Source organism: Crocodylus siamensis, chromosome 5, assembly GCF_052110815.1.
Source record: "Crocodylus siamensis isolate JL-2025a chromosome 5, ASM5211081v1, whole genome shotgun sequence".
Lineage (NCBI taxonomy): Eukaryota > Metazoa > Chordata > Crocodylia > Crocodylidae > Crocodylus > Crocodylus siamensis.
In genome coordinates, this window is record NC_143399.1 from 139,794,108 (window position 1) to 139,815,545 (window position 21,438).

A 21,438-nucleotide genomic window follows, 5' to 3' on the forward strand; every position below is an offset into this window, starting at 1 on the left:
CAAAGTGCGGTATGGTACTTTTAAGGGTGCAACTCACTCATCTTCACCCAGACCCTGTACAAGGAGGCCAGCATTGTAAATAAATTAGTTTTGAAACAGGTTCAGAAAAGTTCAGGAGTGATATGGACAGCATACAAAGGGTCCAGAGGAGGGCCACTCACATGATCAGGGGGCAGCAGGGCATGACCTATGAGGAGAGGCTACGGGACCTGAACCTGTTCAGCCTCCACAAGAGAAGGCTGAGAGGGGATCTGGTGGCCGCCTATAAATTTGCCAAGGAGGACCAGCAGGCAATGGGAGAGTCCCTGTTCCCCCGAGCACTACCGGAAGTAACAAGGAACAATGGCCATAAGTTGACTGAGAGTAGATTCAGGCTAGATATCAGGAGGCACTACTTCACTGTCAGGGCAGCTAGGAGCTGGAACCAACTTCCAAGGTAAGTGGTGCTCATCCCTACTCTGGGGGTCTTCAAAAGGAGGCTAGATAAGACACCTAGCCTGGTCCTGGCAGGGGGTCAGACTTGATGATCTGCTCAGGTCCCTTCCAACCCTACCAACTATGAAACTAAGTTATAGAGAGGCAAAAGGTTGAGAACCATTCTTCCTAGGAGTCCTATCCAACTGTCAGTGGAATGATGGAAAGATTGATGGCCTTCCCCCTCCCCACCAAATCAACCCAGAAGGCTCTGGGAGAACCTACAAAACTTGAACAATGGTAGATCTCACTGGGAAAATGATGATGTATACAGTGAACTGAACAGACATACACAGAAGTTTAGGGCGCACTCCTTCACATTCTGCCATGGTATCTCCATATTGTTTTGTTTTTTATATGTAGATTTAGATAGAAATGCATTTCCCTTTACATGCTAATATACAATATTTCCACAAATTGAATTAACCATCCTTTTTCCACTATCAAGATTGATGCATAGAACCATACAAAATTAGGTTTGGAAGAGACCTCAAGTCAATTAGGTTTCGTCATCTAATCCAACCGCCTGCTCAAAGCAGGACCATCCCCAATTAGATCACCCCAGCAAGGCTTTGTGTGGTTGGGTCTTTAAAAACTTCAAGGATAGAGATTCCATAACCACTCTGGTTAACCTGTTCCAGTGCTTTACTACCTTCCTAGTGAGAACATTTTTCCTAATATCTAACCTAACCTCCCCTTGCTACAACTTGAGGCTGTTGCATCTTGTTCTGCCATCTGCCACCACTGAGAACAGTCTACCCCTTCAGGTAGTTGAAAGCTGTTATTAAATTCCCCCTCAGTCTTCTCTTCTCCAGATTAAACAAGCCCAGTTCCCTTAGCCTCTTCTTATATTCCCCAGCCCCTTAACCATTTTTGTTGCCCTCTGCTCAACTCTCACCAATTTGTCCACATCTTTAATGGGGAGTTCAAAACTGGATACAGTATTCCAGATGTGGCCTGACCAGGGCTGAACAGAGGGGAATAATCACTTCCCTCAAGTTGCTGTCAATGCTCTTACTAATGCAGTCTGGTATGCCATTCACCTTCTTTGCAACAAGAGCACATTGTTGGCTCATATTCAGTTTATTGTCCACTGTAGCCCTTAGGTCCTTTCTGCAGAGTTGCTGCTTAGCCAGTTGGTCCACTAGCTTTTGCTACTTGCTTTTTCATCTATATTTTCTACATGTAGCCTCCAGTAGATTTAAAACCCTAAACAAATTGGCAAGCCTGCCCCATTTCTGGGTAAATAAAGTTGCTTCTGACATTTGTTTAAATTGCACACTTTGTACTACTGAGGGCAATGTTGTTAGCATAAAGAGATTGCAACTCTTATCAACTTCAGGTTTAAGTTTCAATTCTCTGTGGCATAAATCACCAATTGATCACTGCCATTTTGGTATGTCAAAAATGAACAAAAGCAGCTCCTGACTTATTATGTTGAATAGGGACTAAAATCATCAAAGCAACGTTGTCAAGAATCTCTCATTTGCAGCATCAGCCATTACTGTTCTGTTCTTCTACTTAAATAATGAAGTTTTCATCTGATGAAATAAAAATCCAAACAAATTGTTCTTTTTTTGATAGTGTATGAATCCTATCAATCTGGTTAATCACAGCTCTTAACAATCTTCCATTATGCTTTAAAAAAGTATCCTATGTTAATTTCTTCAGTCCTTGCTTCCTAGCCTACCCTTCACAATTAGCAGTTTAAGCTAAATAAATTCATATAACAAAGTCAAATGCCAACAGTACTATTTATATACCATAGTCAAGAGCCAATACTTGTCATATTTATTAAAAGCTTTCTTATATGTTATGAAATAAATTAACTTGTAAATGTAATTCAGTGCAAACTTAAACAAACTAGCCAAGTTTATACAGACCTGCTTTATGAAGTATTCTGCTTGCCCGTTTCTCATCGCTTCCTATTTCAGTTCATTAGTATAGTTATCAGGTATCCAGATTGTATATCACCTCTGTCCATGAACCCTGATTGCTTTAGTATAGTTATAAATGTCATTCATGGGCAATGCAAATACTTCTACTTTCTACTTATTTTTGTAAAGAATTTACCAATAGAACCTGAGAAAATTCTTTGGTTTGTTGATATAAATACTTGGTGCTATGTTAAGGAGTTTGCAGGGGGCTACTAGAATATTAAATTTTGGTCTTCCCTATAACTCAAGAATATTCAGTACCAGCAATAGCTACTTACTTTATTAAGACTGAAAAGATCAAAAACACTAAGTCACTTGAAAACAAATGGAAAATCCATTTATAATTTAAATCCCATGTACTGGTATAGCAGGAATTTTGGGTAGAGAACTGGATAGCCTAACCACCTCTTCCTGTAGAGCTCCAGGATTCCTCCATTTTCTCATTCAGAAACTCAAGATCTTCAAGGCCAGGGCACTTACTATTGTAGTGTCATTAATGATCCTTAGCTGTTAATTAGACTATACACCAAGAATACTGTGTATTTCAACATACATCAAAGGCCTTAGAAATCTAAAGTTATGATTTTTTTTTAAGACTATCAGCTTAAATAATAACTACCTCTATTTACACTGAGGGCCAATACTACTTTTATTAAATATAAAGATAAAGATATTTCTACTCTTTTCTTCCTTATGTAATAAAAAGTCCAGATCCAAGTTCTCCATTATACAGTTTGGTAGAACATCTGCAGGCCAGATGAGTGGCACAGGATCAGTATGTGGGTTAAGTCCCGAGATCCGGCCACAAGCTCAGATCAGGCTGCACATGCTAACCCAGACCCACATGATAGGATCAGGCTGTGTGTGCCTGCCCAGCCCCACATCAGCCTGATCTAGTGCACAGGAACACATTATTTGGTCTGTGGGGCTCTACACTGTCCAGAAATTTGGCACTACCCTTGCATGTAGTGACAGAAGTTACAATTTAGAGAAGCTCCTTAGCAGAAGACTGAAGAGGTTGAAAATTGGCAGATGGTCCCTCAGGGAGCTAGTTAAAGCTAGAGCCAGACAAAGGGTCTGCAGAGATTGCCTCCTGCTTCACAATAAAGTTCATTGTTTTGTTCTTATAATTAATGTATGCCTTTATTTCCTGAACCCAATAAACACTCCATGATGTCAAGAGTGGAGAATGAGAAAAAACGTGAAAGAATTTGATAGCCAAACTGTGAGAAAGTGAGCGAGAGGAAGCAGGTAGGGCCCAAGTTACAAGTAGGGGTGATACTTACCGCAGCATGGAAGCGGCCCCAACTGAAACAAGAAATACGCTGATGCGCTTCTAGAGTTCCTGCTCCCTCCAGATTGCTGGAGGGAGCTCAAAGAGGTGTACTTCTGGCCCCAGAGAGGAGCAGCCAGGGGAGAACACCGGCAGACCAGGTAAGGGGATTCTGGAGATCTCCCTGGCCAACGGAGTCCTGAAGCCATTGGTAGGTAGAAGGAGTGGGGCCCGCTGGCTGAAGGCAGTCGGAGCACCACTGCCAAGAACCCAAGTGTGGAGCACCAGGCCACCATGAGGATCTGGTGAGCAGAGGACTGTGGCAGTGAGGACCATGGCAAGAAGCCGTCAAAGAAACAGAGAGTGGGTGAGCCCAAGGGCTGTTGAAGACACAGCCCCTTTTTTGTTTTTTTTCTTTTTTTCTCTCTTCTCACCGCACCAGGGAAAGGGCGCAAGAGATGAGCTCCTTCCTTATAGGAACCTGGCTTGTTCTGACCCAGGGAAGCCAACCTGGAAGAGAAAGTGAATTGATGAAGGCCCATTGTGCCAGTGAAGAAAGTAGGGGCTGTGGCTAGGCACCCATAAAAGGGAATTGAATTGATTTAAAATTGATCAGGTTAGGGCTTCCTGTTAAACTGGTTTACTGTGACTTGTGTACCAGCAGGGAGCTCAATTTAAGTTGATTGCCTCATGAACTTTAAATGAATTGATCATGAGGGATTGCTCCATGAATTGGAGATAAATTGATTTGTTTTATGGACCCTTCAATGAATTTTAGGTCTGTCAGCTTGTGACAAACTGAATCTAGTTTAATGTATGTTTGCAGTACAACATTCATGTCTCCCAATGGTCCTCTTAGTCATCCCAGCCCAAATCTGGACAGTCTTCTTATGAAGAAAACAATTGTTCCAGAACACAAGAAGCAACAATGTCCTTATGGGAAGACATATACCTATGCACACAACTACAAATACCTTCATGAAGGTAATCAGTCTCAGTCATCTGTAGTTAATGAACTTTGTGCTATGTGCAGAAAGACAGCTGCCAAAAGTATAGGTCAATCAGATCCCAGTATAAGGATACAAGTCTATCAAGAGTTGGATGAAAAGTTTCCCACCAAAAATAAATGAAAAACTGAATTTGATCCTTTGTCAGTCCGAGAGAAAAAATGAAACCTCCTGAAAGATTCAGAGATACTTGTTCAAAGAGCTGCAGAAAGCGGGGGGGATCACAAAGTGAATATTAATGACTTAACTCCAAAGTAAAGTGCTAGTAAACTCTCCTCTCCTCTCCACTATTAATTGATTTTTGTAATTAGTTATTGCTAACAGAGAGGGTGTATTGGTAGGAGTTATAACTTATAGATGCTCCGTAACAGGAGACTGAAGATGTTCGGAATTGGGAGATGGTCCCAAATTTAGGAATCTACCTCATTAGAGCCAGACAAAGAGGCTGCAGATTGCCTACTGCTCCATAATAAATTTCATTGTTTAGTTCTCATTTATGTACTCCTGTATTTATTGAACCCAGTGAACATTTACTAAACCCAGTGAAAAGCCCACTGCCCAGAGGCCAAATGACAAGGCTTCATGGACTAGATCTGGCCTGCAGGTTAAGCTTACCTGTTCTAAAACACTGCTGAGTTGATGGAGCTAATCTAAGTTTCTGTAAAATAACAAAGAAGGCAAAAAGTTTTAGGCTGTATAGGGCAGTAAAAAAGAGTTTTAAAAGTCTTTTTTGTAGAATCATGTTGGTGTCTACTAAATTCTACAGGACTTTCCTATTAGGAGAGTCAAGTAAAGTTATTCTGCCATTAAGAGCTATAAATGGCATTTTATGAAATACTGACATGATGAACTCCATAGACTTTACTAGTGCTGTCATTGTAACATCTCCCCATCTTCCTTCTCTCAGATTCTTTCTGCATACTCAAACATGCATAACTATGCAAAGTATCCATATTTAGCATAATATAGTCATTTGGTATCCAACACTGAAAATGGGTAATAAATGCATAGAATCAAAAAAAATTGGCAGGGCAGAAAATTCCTATGATAGTGGAAATGCAAAAGAATCCTTTTTAGACAGACTATGAAACAAACTAAGTGGCCTCTTTGAGTGCTCATTTTAAGATTAACCAAGTTATAACAGGTTCTGTTGAATATTAACTTGAAAGTACAGCTAGACACAAATAGCATCACTGACTTTTGCAGCACAGATTAAAGATCAAAATCACTGTGGTTTCTTTTTAGACTTATGAAAAAACCTCCAAGGTTATGCCCATCTAGCATGGAAATAAAAAAATTATAATTTTTCAGACCATATCAAGAGCTTTACAAATTCAGATGTCACATGTTTATTCAGTTAACAGTGGTGAGAATGAGCCTACCTCACATAAAACTGAAATTCATCTCCAACAAATCTGATTCCTCTGTAATTATTATTTAAAGCTGATTTAAAAATAATTCAGGATGCATAATTTTCTAATTATCTGGTCATACATTTTATCCTATACAGATGGCATATATCAACCGTATATGGTTAGGACATAAATAAGACCCAGAAATTAAATGGGAAGACAGGTATACTAAGACACAGAGTCTTTCCTGCCTGCAAACTTCACACTACTAATATTTTCCAATGTTGGCACTGTAAACTGATGTAGTACAAACCCTATTAGTATCATTTTGGTGGGAGTTATACAGTCAAGCAGCAGACTGATCCTGGAAGGATTTGCTACATGGACAATTTCCCCAAATGTTCCAACCTAAAGAAACAGCTAAGAGAATTAGAATAAGTAAATTAGAACACTGTAAATTAGAACTTACATTATGATATCATCTGGTGCCATCAGTTATGGAGCAGCTGGCAGCTCCCTCCTTTCTCTCTTGCCTGCTAATATTTATTTTAAAGGCACAGTGATTGTGCTTGCAGTCTATGACAAAGATTTCCATTCTTTTCACTAAACCCCCAAAATGATTTTGTCCACCCATCTTAACTAACCACTTAATTATCTTTTAAAAAAAAATGTTACCATGAAAAATAACCTCCTCAAAAAATAGTAGAGGCTTTGAAAAACAATTCTTAGCTGGGTACAAAACAACCTGATCTACCCAGAGAGGCAGAAGAGAGAATTCTTTTTCATTTTATGTCCCCAAATAGTTTTCCAGCTATGTGACTGGCATCTGGAACACTTACGTACAGTTCCCCATCCAGTGTGAATGCACGTGTCCACACTACTATTGAGTCGGTTGCATGCTGAGTGGGTAGGTACATGGCTCTGGATTCCCATAACTGAACTTAAGTCCCACCCCCAAAAAGCAAAAGCAAGAGGGCACTCCATTGCTTTAGTCCCATTAAGCAAGTTATTGGGGCACTCATCCAGGAAGCAGGCAGCCTCTCCTCTCACCCAGAGGTGATTTGAACTTGCATCTCTGACTTCCCTAAACTGTGTCCAACCATAAGATTCCAAGCACTGGTTATACCACTTCTGGCTCAGGCAGTAGCCAGCTTATCCACACATAGGACCACCCCATGGCATCTTAACCAACCAGAACTGGAAATAGTGTCAACTATTTCCTATTCTTGAGCTCTGTAGAGCAGCCATGACTGTTTTGGTCCCTTTAGACTTCATCTCTGTTCCCCACTCTACCAGTGATCTGAAGAGTGATTTTTTTCAAAGTCGCACAGCTTCTCTGTGTCTCTGTTTCCCCTCCCCAGTGTGTGAGTAACTTAGATTACAAGGTTTTCAGAAGAGGAGTTGTCTTTGTACAGGGTCTAGATCTCAGCAGGGGCCCCAGGTGATACTTTGTCAGAAATACAATTATATGCAAGCTTGGCTCCACCTACAGATTACAAGTAATTGCACACCATTTATGACCCCACGCAGTGCAGTGTTCTGTCTACCTCTAAACTGTTCAGACTACACCCAGAGCCTGAGAAGTCTGCTGCAGCCTGAAGCAGAAGGAATGCATTTCTAGAGCCTAGGAACCCAGGTTCTCCATTACTGACCTCAAACTCAGGAACAAGGGATAACTGGTAACACTTATCTCCCAGGGCTGATCTGATGAAAGCCAGGGGGGAGGGGAAGGGGGGAACTGTTGGCAGCTGAGATGAAGACAGATGTTTTGGCTTTAAGGACAGGAGCATCTATTGCCTGTGCCAAAAAAAACCTGTCTGCTAGCTGTATCATACTAAACCAGCCCCCCTGGGAAGAGACAGAATGCCACATTAACCATGAATTTAGAATCTTAGAATATCAACTACAGAAAACCAGTCTCTCACTAAGAGTCTTGCAAGCGAGAAATTTGCAGATGGTGCACAATATTGCAAATGGCTATGATACAGACTTCTTCAAATCACTGTATCCTGCAACAAACTCACAGTGTCCTGAACTTCCCCATACTTCCCAAAGGCACAATTTTACTTTTCGTACAAATTCAGTAAAATGATTACCAGATTATTTTTAAAAAATCACTAACTATGTGGAAATAGTATGAGTTCATTTGGATAAAGATGTTTTAAAAAATATAACAAAACTCCATTAACAAAACATTTGAAATCTCAGTTACAGCTGTTTGCAGCCCACGTGTTATGTCACCTTCAAGTACTTGTGTCTCAAGACAGTTGAAAATGAAGCTAAAAGTCACAGAAATATGAAAACTGATCCAAAATATTGTAACTGACTCCTTTAAAGTTTTTAAAATCTACTGCATAACTATTTATTGACTTCTGAAAAGATGGATTATGGGGGTAGGTATTTAAGGACTTTTACATTTACAAAGTATTTCAAAACTGACATATTTCGCTCATTAACTCCTATTAAGCCTACTAAATTTAGCCACAGATTTGTTGGCTATATGCCAACTCCTGGAAGGCAGCAACATAGACCAGACAACACAAAAGTCTGGAAATGCCTTTGGAAAGTTGCCAGATCCTGTCTGACCTTTATAATAAGGTTTAACCCTGGTTGTTGGACCATATCATTCTCATTTAGGTGAGCAGGCTGGTTCAACTCAAAACCAGGCCAACAGTGAAGGAATGCTGTTCCTGCCACTTGACAGCTGCTCAGTGGCCTCTGGGAAAATAGGTTGGTGTTCTCAGGACCTTTTTTAACAGACAGATATATTTATCCTAAAAATTACCACTGCTGTTAGCAATCTCAGCAAGATACAAGTGACTTAGTCATCAGAGAAACTGAAAAGTAGGTTGGAAGATGTTTTCTTCACAGCTGCCTATCCTATGCCTGTTTTGTAGCTAAATACAAGACTCCTTTTCATGAGACTAACAATTAGGCACCTTACACTACCAAAAAGTACAAGAACAAAACAATCACCTTACGAGAACTTCAGGACTAGTTGATTAATATAAAACACAGAATAGTACTCCAATATTCTCTTAATATCTCAACAACAAAAAATTTCCACAGTGAATCCACAACAGTTCATGTCTCTGCTCTGGGTTCAACACACACACACACACACACAAGATTTACCCTAACCTTAATTAGGGCTTTGCTGCTGAATTTAGCAAAGCTTTGACTATCTGCAAGAAACCATGAAACAGTTCCTAAAGGTTAAGACCTGAGGGCCTTAAAAATGACTTTGAAAAAACCACACAGGACTGAGATACCACAATTACAAATAAAGGAGCATTATCCCTTTTCAAAAAAGGGAGGGAGGACCCAGGAAACTATAGGCCTATTAGTCTTACCTTGCTACTGGGTAAGCTTTTTGAGAGCAAGATCCTAGAGCATGTCCGTGAGGGGCCAGCAGGGGAGATTATGCTTAGGTGCAACCAACATGAGTTCATTAGAGGCAGGTCCTGTCAGACCAACCTGGTGGCCTTCTGTGACCAGGTCACAAAAACCTTGGATTTTGCGGTGGACGTAGTCTTTCTGGACTTTAGGAAGGCCTTTGACACTGTCTCTCACCCCCTTCTCATTAAAAAACTAGGAGACTGTGGCATCGATACCTACACAGTCAGATGGATCACTAATTGGCTGGAAGGCTGCACCCAGTGACTGGTGGTGGACAGGTCTTATTCGACCTGGAGGGATGTGGGCAGTGGGGTCCCCCAGGGCTCGGTCCTCGGGGCCGCACTGTTCAACATCTTCATCAGTGACTTGGATGAGGGAGTAGAAAGCACCCTGTTCAAATTCGCAGATGAAGCTAAGATGTGGAGACAAGTGGGCATGCTAGAAGGGAGGAATAGGCTGCAATCAGACCTGGACAGGTTACAGGGGTGGGTGGATGAGAACAGGATGGGTTTCAGCACTGACAAGTGCAGGGTGATGCACCTGGGGAGGAAGAACCAGCAGCATACCTACAGGCTGGGAAACTCCCTTCTCATCAGTGCAGAGGCAGAAAAGGATCTTGGAGTCATTACTGATGCCAAAATGAACATGGGCCAACAGTGTCGGGATGTGTTCAGGAAGGCCAACCATACCTTGTCGTGCATCCACGGATGCATCTCAAGCAGGTCCAAGTAGGTGATCTTCCCCCTCTATGCAACACTGGTCAGGCCACAGTTGGAGTACTGCGTCCAGTTCTGGGCACTGCACTTCAAGAGGGATGTGGACAACATGGAGAAGGTCCAGAGGAGGGCCACTCACATGATCGGGGTCAGCAGGGCAGGCCCTAGGAGGAGAAGCTAAGGGACATAAACCTGTTCAGCCTCCACAAGAGAAGGCTGAGGGGGGATCTAGTGGCCATTTACAATCTAGTCAGGGGGAACCAGCAGGCATTGAGAGAGTCCCTGTTCCCCCACGCACTACCATGAGTGACAAGAAATAACGGTCACAAGCTGGCAGAGGGTAGATTCAGACTAGACATCAGGAGGTGCTACTTCACTGTCAGGGTGGCCAGGATCTGGAACCAACTTCCAAGAGATGTTGTGCTGGCTTCTACCCCTGGGATCTTTAAAAGGAGGCTGGATGAACACCTTGCCGGAGTCGTTTGACCCCAGTATCCTTTTCTGCCATGGCAGGGGGTCGGACTTGATGATCTGCTCAGGTCCCTTCTGACCCTACCAACTATGAAACTATAAAATTATGAAACTACAAAAAGTCAGCTCTAATCCGTTATTTCCCAACCACTGGATGTTTGCCCCATGTTTACTATTGCCCCTGATTTGGGCTTAGTCCATAAGCAAATATATTACCAACTGAAATATGAGAGCAGATGTTAAACTCCTGGTCTAAGTACAGACAGTCAAAAAGCCCAAGGCTGAATCAATTCAGTCTTTGCAGGTTAGTCTAAACCACAGAGATTGACCCAATAAGCAAATGAACAGACATTCACTTTTGATTCAGAAAATGCAGCCACATGCCTGTAGTAGCTTAGGCCAGAAGCTAGGGGATGCTAGAGCATGACCACCAGTAACTGCCAAAGCGAAGAGAGCCCTCCAAGACTTTTCTCCTCCTCCCTGCTGGAACAGAGGGGGCATGGCCAGGCCCCAGCCCTGCTCTGCCTGGGCTTGGTGGGGGGAAGGGCGAAGGTACTGGCATTGAATTCACAAAAGCTTGAGCAAGAATAGTTCTTTCTCTAAAAAACTATAAACTGAAGAACTATAAACCAACCTGGGCTGTGCATTTGCTTACTCTTTCTGCTGCCCCTGAGGTCTCTGGAATTTGCAGTCCAAAATCAGAGCAGCAGGACTCTCAGGGTTGCTCATCACTTCCTCTTCTTGCTTCCAGGTGCCTCTGGGATTTGTAGTTCACACTCGCAGCCAGCAGTAAGTTTTTAGCAGAGCAGGGCAGCTTTGTACTTGGGGAAAGGTGAGCTAACCCCCCCTCCCTGGCCCCAGACTCCATCTGGGGTTTGCCTGGAGGTGGGGGCGGAGTGGGGGGAGCACAGTGAGCTAGCCAGTGAAGCCAGGGAGCCAGCCCTCACTGCTCCAGCTAGGAAGCAGAGAGATGGGGCCAGCCCTGCTCTCCGGAGCAGACAGCATGGCCCAGCCCAGGGCTGGAAAGCATCCTGGGATGCTGAGGGGACTGTGATTTAACTTGAACCAGGAAGGAGTCTGCGACAGCAGTTTCATAAACTGGTTTGATCCAAATCAGTTAAGTCTGATACTACGTTCAACGATGGTTTATCTTAAACTAGTTTCAGCCATTTTGAAACTGGTTTATTTGGACTGAGATTCTGTTCTGTTACAGGTTTAAATCAGTTTCTGATTAGTCAAACCAGTTTATGTATCACTTCAGTCACTAGCCCGGTAATTAAGTAAGATATGCAAGGGTGAGATTAGCCAACTATTTTCAAAACTCATTAATATTAAAAATGAACCCAAATGGTCTTGATTACCAGGATAAAACAACAATACATAGATTCTGCAATAAACTCATTGCATGTGAGCAAGCAGGGGCAGTGTGCCATTCTCTTGCATGTCTCAGCAAAAACACTGTGTTTAAGAATCACACCTCCATGACGAAGAGCAAGAACACAGCCCAACATCTCAACAGTCAGACTGAAATTCTCACCTTCCTAACTAGCCCAACCCTCCTGCTGGCCTCTTGAATTCTGTTATCCTTTAGGACTATTTTTCCCTTCACCACTTACTCCATATGGGTTCTCTGGCTACACAAGAGCTTTTTATAGCCAGTCCTAAAAGTGTTACTAGCCAGGGAAGTCAGGTGCCATTCTCATCAGATGCTGGTATCACTCATATGGTCAGCTGTAATGTGATGTTCAGAGCACCTCATGTCTAAATCTAGTGTGTTACTAAAAAACTCTTATGATCCAGACAGGGTCATATCAGTGCAGGGCAGCTTGTCCCAGCTGTAATCTCATTCCTTGAAATTAACATTGTGCCAGAAATCCATCAGGTGCTAAATTGCCTAGAAAAAGAACAATGGCTGATAAGTACCACCTCCCTACCTACTTCCTTCAGGATCAGGTAGCAATGCTGTCTCTAAAGTGATGCAAGGTTGCTTTCCTAGGCTCGAGGATCATATAAAGTAAATCAGAGTATGGTACATACTAATCTTGCAATGCAATGTCACGTTTAAAACCCTCCCAACATCCTTGAAGCAGACAGTATACTTCAGTTAATCACAGGTGTAAATGTATGTATGTATACATTTATTACGATCTTATAAAACAGAAGAGTCTCTGAAAATGGTACATTTTGCTGGACTCATTGACTTTCCTATAGAATCCTTTAAAATCTCTTATGTCCTCTAACTTCACAAAAATACAAAAAAAATGAAAAGGCAGAGGGAGGGAGGAAGTCAATTTAACATGCCTTGATGCAAAGGCCTCAGTTGTATCGTTCTATTAGACTTTTGTAAGGATTCTTGTAAGATGTATGTGGAAAAGCACCTTTATTGAGTCACTGCGTGAGACTGAAGGAAAAAGCAAGCAATATGAATTTGAACTTTAATTTTTTTTTTTGTTGGAAAGCTATTTTCAAAATGTTTAAGTTAACTATATAGAGATTCTTGAAGGACAGAAGACTAAATATGAATCCATGATCCAATAAAAATATTTTGCAATCTCAAAACAGGAGTGCACAGCAGCATTATAATTCCTGCACGGAGCAGTAGCATTGCCATACATCCTTGCAGTTGGTATTGGTATTTGCAATAACCATCAAGCAAGTTTATAAGCTTATTAAACCCAAAACACAGAAGACAAAGGTTCACAATAAACGTGGATGAGAGAAAAAGAGATTAGAGTGTAAATGACAGAGGAAGAAAAAAGATTAAAATGCGTGGGGTATAACGTAGGTGGAGAAGAATTACCACAGGCATGTTTTAATACAGGAGAATAAGGTTTTCCAGCAAACGCAGGATGGGCCAGACATACTTTCAAAAACATTCCTAGTAGTTAATCTCTCAACTGTACTAGTGGTTTAACAGAATTCTAATGTTACAAACAACTTTTATTACATACTTATCTCTTCCCCTTCTTAGCAAGGATATAAAGTGTGAAGAATGTAATATTTAATTCTTCTGATTTATTAGAGGTGCACTCTTTTCATGAGTTTAGGGGCCTGTCTCCAATTAACATGACGACTCAACTGCATGCATACAATAAGAAAATAACATTCATCACTTCTTTGCCCTGCACATCTGTGGGAATCTGCCAACAGCTTCAACAGCCCGGTCCTTCACTAAAAAGGGAAATGACTCAAAAAATAAACCTCCAACCACTTTTTTAAAAATTCTCTTAATAGTGCAAAGGCTCCCCTCTCAAAATGGAGTTAGGAAAAACAATGCTGAAATCTTGGCACCCCAGTTGAATGGGTTGACAAACAAGAACTAATTAGTCCAAATTGCAGATGGACTGCGTGTGGATACTGCATCGCCCTACAGGCAGACAGACTACTGAAAGTAACTACAATCCCACCTATGAGGGACACGGGAGCAAGATGTGTCTTCTTTCAATAACAAAAACATTAAGTGAAAAGTAAAACAGATGGTGCAATAGTGACCTTAGGGAAGGTAACCATTTATTCAGCCATCTCTCTTCACCATGAATTTTTCCAACGTTTGAATAAATATGGTACCCAAATGTATACTGCCTCTGGTCTTAATTTTGTAAACCAAATCATAATTGACATCTTGCAAAATTAATACTATGCTAGGTGTTACCTTTCCTCTACTGCATACACCTATTGTTCAGTCAAAACACACTATTCCAGGTTTGAAGGTTGCCATCTAAATAGCTGGAGTTTTTGTTTTTTTTCCTAATGTCACAGCTTTTGCTCTGAAAGCTTAGAGGACAATCAATGTGAGATGAACACTTTAAAAATACACTTTTGGGGAAAGAGGTTACATTTTATGTTTAAACAACAGGTTCACTGGCTTAAAGTGAATCATGCTGTTGCCAACCATCAAAATAGTGTCTGCCTCTCTCTTGTGCTCTCCATTTCACCAGAGTGAATTGACAGCATACTCCTCCTCACATGCCACAGCCAATTTAAAAGAGTTGGCTCGTAACAACTTCATCACTGACCACTGTCACACCACTTCCATTCTGTGCACCAGCAACAAGCATGAGGTTTGTAACAGATCCTTATACTTTCTTCTCATTTGTTGGATTATCTTTACCATCTTTTATCTTTCTCTTTTTTTTAAAGTTTGATTATTTTAAAAAGTGCAAAACATTGTTTCAGTAGGAACAGTGACAAAATTTATCTAAATTATGCATCATACATTCCAAAAACCATAAGCCAAAAATGTAGACTTACTGCTGAACCTGTTGGATGCCCCATTGATATGGAGCTTCAGCCCTGACAAAAACCATTGCAATAATGCCTCTCCTTACCTACAGTGATACCACTGATTTAGATGACTCATGACTATGCGAATCCCTAGGGGACATCATGGATCTGTGCAACCTCTCACAGAAAGACTTCCATCAACTTCAGTGGCAGTGTGCCAGCTTACGCTATCTGACAGTTCGCCCCATTTGTGTTACCTAAATGAGTAACTCTCTCAGAACCCATTCTTGATTAGTACTTAAATATAGTCAAGCAGTGTGAGCATGTTTGTGCTGTATGTTTTCCTTGAAAAGGGGCATATTACCTGATGTGGCTGTGAACTGGACCATCTGCTGTATGAAGGAGCACCGGAAGTCTTGTTGGCTGTAGTCCTCTGGAAAATAAAAAGTACAGATGCCATATATTAGCAAGGGCTCAGTACAAATACGTATAAGTTATACTTCACTTACTTCAGCAACATAGATTTCTACAGAGAAAGAAAGACAGCACAGCTGGTGATTAGGACACTAGCCAGAGACTCAGGAGACCCAGTTTCAATTTCCAGTTTTGCCACTAACCTATTGTTTGACTTCTGACACGCGAGTTCACCTCTGGGCTGTTTCTTGTCCCAGTTCTTGTCTATTTAGACTGCAAACTCAGGAAATCAATCCCTGCTTAACCACATCTCAGGTGGGCAGCTACTATATAGAGTGAAACGTTTTGGTGAGCTTTTTGATGTCATAATGTAAATATTTATTTGATACTTTCTAAGAAAAATTTCTATTTGTATTCAAAGGGATGCTTCATTTAAGATTTCTTTAGGTTAAGTTTTCTAAAGTTAATTTAAAAGTAAGTGAAGCATTTCTTTGAATAAAAATAGAAATTTTGCTTAAAAAGTATCAAACAAATATTTAAATATCATTAGCAGCCTGCTTTTTACTAAGTTTATTAAAAAGAGAAGAAATGAAAGAGTTTATTTATATTACATTATGCCATGCCATCAAAATATAAAATTATATATAAGTATGTTTTTTTAGGTTTTGACAACTTATTTGAAAATTATTTAAAAGTAAGAGTTAAAAACCTCAAAAATCAAACAAAGAATTTCATTTTGGATCAAACTAAATAACCCAAAATAAAAACGTGGTTTTTCATGCCTGCTAGCACGGTAGGTACCCACACAACTCTCCTACTGTGGTAGAATGAACAATACTGACTAATTCCCTTTATGATGTGCACCTATACTTTATTCCCTTCACCTTTCTATATTAACTTCCTTAGAAGTGCTAAGCAAAGTCTAATGGGAAACAGTCACAATACAACCTTGTAATCTCACTTTTGCCACAGTATTACAGCACAGCACACGTTCTACAACAGCACAGTTTAAATGAATGGGAAGTACTTCTGGGCTAGGGACAGACATTCATAAAGCCTGAGTATGAATAGATTCAACCTTTGCAGGTTAGTCTAACCTGGCTAGGCTGAACTGGTTTCCAACCATACAGACAATCCCTCTAAACTGAGGAAATTCAGACATGTGCCTGCAGTGGCTCAGACTGGAAGCCGGGGGGCACAAGAACAGCCCTCCCTTCCCTTGCAGAGCTGAGCTGAGGAGGGATGTGGCCAGGTCCTAGCAGAAGGCTCTAGTGATCTGCTAGCTAACACACAGATACCTTCTCGGCAAGGCAGATGGGAGGGGGGAATTCCTGCTCAGCAGGCAGGGAGTGGTGAGGGGAAGAGGAGGAACAAACAGCTCTTAAACAGCTTTTCCAAGGAAGGACATTAAGCGACCTGTTGAATAGCTCCAAAAAGCCTGTCTGCCTCTGTCATCTCCCACAGCACAGACTGTAGCCAGCATCGTGTCTGCTAGCTAATGCTGAGGTGTCTGTGAGGGACGAGGGAATGCCTGCTCAGCACAGAGCAGGGAGGGGAGGTGGGCAGCAGAAGCCAGGAAGATGCCCACAGAGACTGCCAAGCTCCAGTGAGGCAGCAGAGGGGAGGGGCCAACCCTGCTGTGGAGCAGAGAGCCCCACCAAGCCAGAGAGTATGCTGGGATGCTGGAGGAGTCTGGTTTATCTTAAACCAGCAAGAGGTCTGGGACAGACATTGCATAAACTGGTTTAAGCCAGATCAGTTAAGTCTGATTTAACCAGGTTTATCTCAAACTGGTTTCAGCCATTTTCAAACTGGTTTGTGTGCATTGAATGTCTGTTCTGTTACAGGTTTAAACAAGTTTCTGATCACTTAAACTGGTTTATGTGTAATGTCTGTCCCTAGCCCTGATGTGTAACAGATTAGTTTCATTTTTTCAGTTCTAAATGTACATGGTATAACTGTGACATACAGTTGTTAGGTTATATGTGGTATACAATTTACCACTTAAATTAAAATTACTACAAGTCATATTGCCCAACCAGGCAAATATCATACTATGAATTACATATGAATTACAATTAATCTGAAGGTACTTGCACTTGAAACCTAACTTGAATTCAGATCTCCACACACAGTTTAATTCATCACTGTATTATGTCACCACCTATGGTCTAAACACAGACTGAAATTTATAAAAGAAACTTATGGAAAATATTTATCTTGCAAAAACTTCAGCAAATCAAATTCTGAATTATAATGCAGCTTTGTAAGTATATCAGCTTAATGCTTATGCTGTCCAGCTGCAGATGTATACAGTAGGATCACTACTTATCATTAAGCATTCTAGAATGATTGTTATCTCATTTTAACTTGTGAGAAACAGTCACTGGTACAGCTTTGTTTCTGTATTACTTTATCAGGAGATATTTCAAAATCGTAATAATAGGAATAATGTCACTGTTCAATTTACTTAAATTCTTAAACGAGACAGGGATTTACAATAGGCAGATTTCCCCAACAATATTTTCTTTTGGTAGACAATCCAAAACAAATAATATATGTATTTTTTAAAACCAAATGTTTTATGAACCTCTGGAAGAATCTGCCAAGGGTTCAACTGAAAAATGAGACACACAAAGCTCATTCTCCAGATGCACCATACACTTTTCTTAATTAAAGACACTCTGAAAGACAATGCTGTTGTCATCAAAACAACTGTGTGTTCCGGCTGTCCAAATGTCACAATTAATAGCCAAGAGGCCTATGCTTTTCCTGTTTTCTTTAGCAGTACATTATTTCCATAGCAAATCACACCCCAAAAAAACCTGTTTTAGAATTCTAAAATTAGGTTTTTTTCTAAAAAGAGAGAGACCTGCACAGCAGAAATATTAGGAAGAAATCATAATAAATTCTTACTCTGTCAAAGTAGCACAAAGGGGCCTTAGTGTAAGTGAGACAGAGATTTGGCTTTAGCCCACATGTGTAGAACTTTGAAAACCAAATGCTCAAAGGTATTAACTCTTTTACTTCATCTCTCAACTTCAATGTGATATAAGGTCCTAGATATCTTTTGAGAATTTGTGCTTAACCCTTGGAGTTGAATTTGCTACAAGTGGAAAGCACTATCATTATTAACTCATCATCAGGCTGCCTTCTGCTGTGTTTAAGAAGTGTAGACATAAAAAGGTTTATTTACATTATATTATGCCATGCCATCAAAATATAAAAGGAAATTTTAAAAGGAACTTCTGCAACCAAGACATATGGAGGAGGGTCCACAACATATAGTTTTGAAGAGATATGCTATGTGTGGCAGGCTTGCCTACCTTTGCCTGGATTAGCAATCTTCCTAGGACTTAGAGAATTGCCAAGCAATTGGTGGGGCAAACCCACCAATCAGAGACCAGCAGGGGAGGAGCCTCTGGAGGAGTCCGCCCCACTCCTACGTCGGAGCCAGACAAGGATTGAGGGCCTAATTGAAGACTGTGTCAAACCTCCCCCAGACTGGCCAGTCATCAATCTTGGGCTGAAGCCCCAAAAGGGCATATAAGGAGCTGTGTGCAGTGTACAGCATGTGGAGGAGACAATGAGGGATGGAGAAGGAAGAAGAATCTGGGGCTGAGGAAGAGCTAGAGAAGAGCTACTCAGGGGGCACTTCCAATTGCTCTTAAGAGCCCAAAGACTCCACCATTGGATGGGAGCAGCAGGCAGCTGCATCCCCAACCCCTCACTGTGAGACAGCCTAGCTAGACAGTGGAGGCGTCACTGCATGGAGGGTCTAAGAGGGACCAGGACCTTGGGAGCTGCTTGAGGTGGCTCAGGTCTCCAACCCAGGCATGAAGTTGAATAGTGCATGGTGAGTCACTGACGGGCCGAGGGCCCTTGGAGGAGGCAGGGGGCAATTCGGGCCCCATTCCCTGCTGCCGGGCATGAGGGCCCATGGGCAGCACAGGCTCTGCAGTGTGGTGAGCCTGTATTGGAGCCCTGGCCCTAGGCAGGCACGAGGCGGCCCAGGCTGCAACCTGCTCAGAAGGCCAAGCCATCCAGACATGTGAACAAGCCACACACGCATGAGGGGACTGAGAAAGAGCACCCACTGCAAGAGCCGTTTGCCTAGCTGGGGATGAAATACCAGGAACCCTTGCTGGACCACTACTCGCTGGAAGTGTGAGCTCTCAGGCTGGGGGTTTCCCACCAGGGAGGGACACAGTGGATAGCCCCATCAGGAGTGGGTTATGCTAGAGAAAAATAGACTCCTGTAGAGGAGGGAGGTATTTGGGATTGCCATATATTTTGGAGTGTTTATTAATTGCTCACTGCATCTCATATTTTGGAGTGTTTATTGACTGTTTGTTGGGCTTTATATTTTGGTGTGCTTACCCATCAATTGCTGGGACATACTTACTTACCCTCTGTGTATTCCATGGGTGAGGTTTCTCTTGTGGGTCTTGGGGAATGCTACAATTACCTGCTCTGTTATTTGCTGACTTGAAATGCATTGTATGTAAACATTTATCTTTTATCACCTATCTAGTTATTCTATCCCTGCACTTCAATATACCACACATATGGTCAAGCTCCTGTGTCCTGGTCTTCCTCTGTAGACACACTGGAGAAGGAGAAACTGCAAGCAAGCTGCAGCTTCCATCTCCAGCCCGTACGCCCTGCTGACCATCCCCTTCTATTGGAGAGGGGAGTAGACACTGTGGTACACCTGATTTACACATGTAAGGCCTGAAAAATATTCCAGGCCTTCCATTTACTTTCAGAATATGTGGATGCCACAAAAAAGGTTTAGAGGCCAAACAGCCTCTTAGTAGTTATCTAAGGGGATAATGATTTATGGCATACAGGCCAGATTTTTAGAAGTATTTGAGATTTTTAAAGATATTCCATATGTTTTTGAGAATCTGGCCATTAATGGCTATGACTAAGACCAAAACTTGTATCAGCATCTCTGCTTATCAGTACTTGTTTGCACTCACTAGCACCGTAAAAACTAGTCAAGGAGAATTTACAGATAATTTTCACTGTTTTATTAGGAATAATAGCTGTGACCAGCCAGTCTTACCTTGGGCTCATCATATGCCTCAGTTATGAAACTTCATCTTGTAGAAGTTTATCAACTTCCCATATTTATGAGTCCATTTTATTAAATACAAAGCTTTCAGGATCTCACAAACCTATTCTTCAGACTCAACTAATCCCTAATCAAGGTTTCCCCTACCTTGTTGCTTTCTCTCGAAACTCTTCCTTAATGCTGTCCTACCTAGGGGACTTCTAATCCCCGAAAGTCCTTTAACTGAGATTTCTCTCTCAACTAACTCCTCTTGTCTACTGGTCATATGTCCACATGCTCAGGAAAACTGGCCTCTGCTCTCTTTCTTCAGACTGCTTCCTCAAATCTATGCCTGAGAACTAAAAAGAAAGAGTCTCTAGCTACTGTCAGATTGCCCTTATATTTCCCACCAGACTTAGTTTTTTGTCACATGATTCCTTCTCACAGCTGTAGCTGAAGTCCAATTACCTAAAAGGGTCAGTTCATCTGTGACAAAAACTAAAGTACCGCTGAAAACTTCAGAAAAGCCAGATGATTTGTACAGTAAAGAGTACTGCAGAAGGCAGGGAAAAGTGCCAAGTGGACATTTGTTTTTTGGCATCTAAGCTAGAAATCTCTGGCAAAAAAGAGCTTGCAAAAAAACTGACATTAGTCACATAACAGACTATCAAGACAATAGCCAGTTCAATGAAGTAAAGCCTGATATGGGAGTACTGATTGTTTCAGGTTGAACATGTGCTTTAAACACTATGCCAAATCAAAACCTGGATTGTAGCAAATGTTGATGGATCTTTAGACCAGCTCCAAAGAATTTCAAAGCCTAGTGAGAGTAGAAAAAATATTGTTCACAGCAAAAAAGTGGTACAGATAACAGGAGACCAAATGAGCTAGTACATGCATAAAATCTACCACCTTATGCACTGTTTATAAGTGGTTCCTCTAGCAAGAAATTAGAGTAGGGTTATCAAACTCACCTCTGCTCCTGGGATAGATCTGGACTGAAAGACTCCTCATGGACTGGATCTGGATTACAAAGAGCCTCCCCAAGCCAGATATGAATCCAGCAGTAGCAGCAGGGTAAGCAATACTGTAAAGCTAACAGCCATCACTTG

General features: G+C 41.5%; 1 protein-coding gene across 8 annotated transcripts in view; it reads right to left on the reverse strand.

The window, feature by feature from the left end:
• RBMS3 (RNA binding motif single stranded interacting protein 3) overlaps positions 1 to 21,438 on the reverse strand; it is a 1,078,291-nt gene that overhangs the window by 908,297 nt on the left and 148,556 nt on the right. For all 8 annotated transcript variants that reach the window (XM_090046479.1, XM_090046485.1, XM_090046477.1 and 5 more), the window contains exon 3: positions 15,218 to 15,286. In XM_090046479.1, coding sequence (XP_089902605.1) covers positions 15,218 to 15,286 — 69 coding nt within the window. The remainder of the gene's footprint in view (positions 1 to 15,217; positions 15,287 to 21,438) is intronic.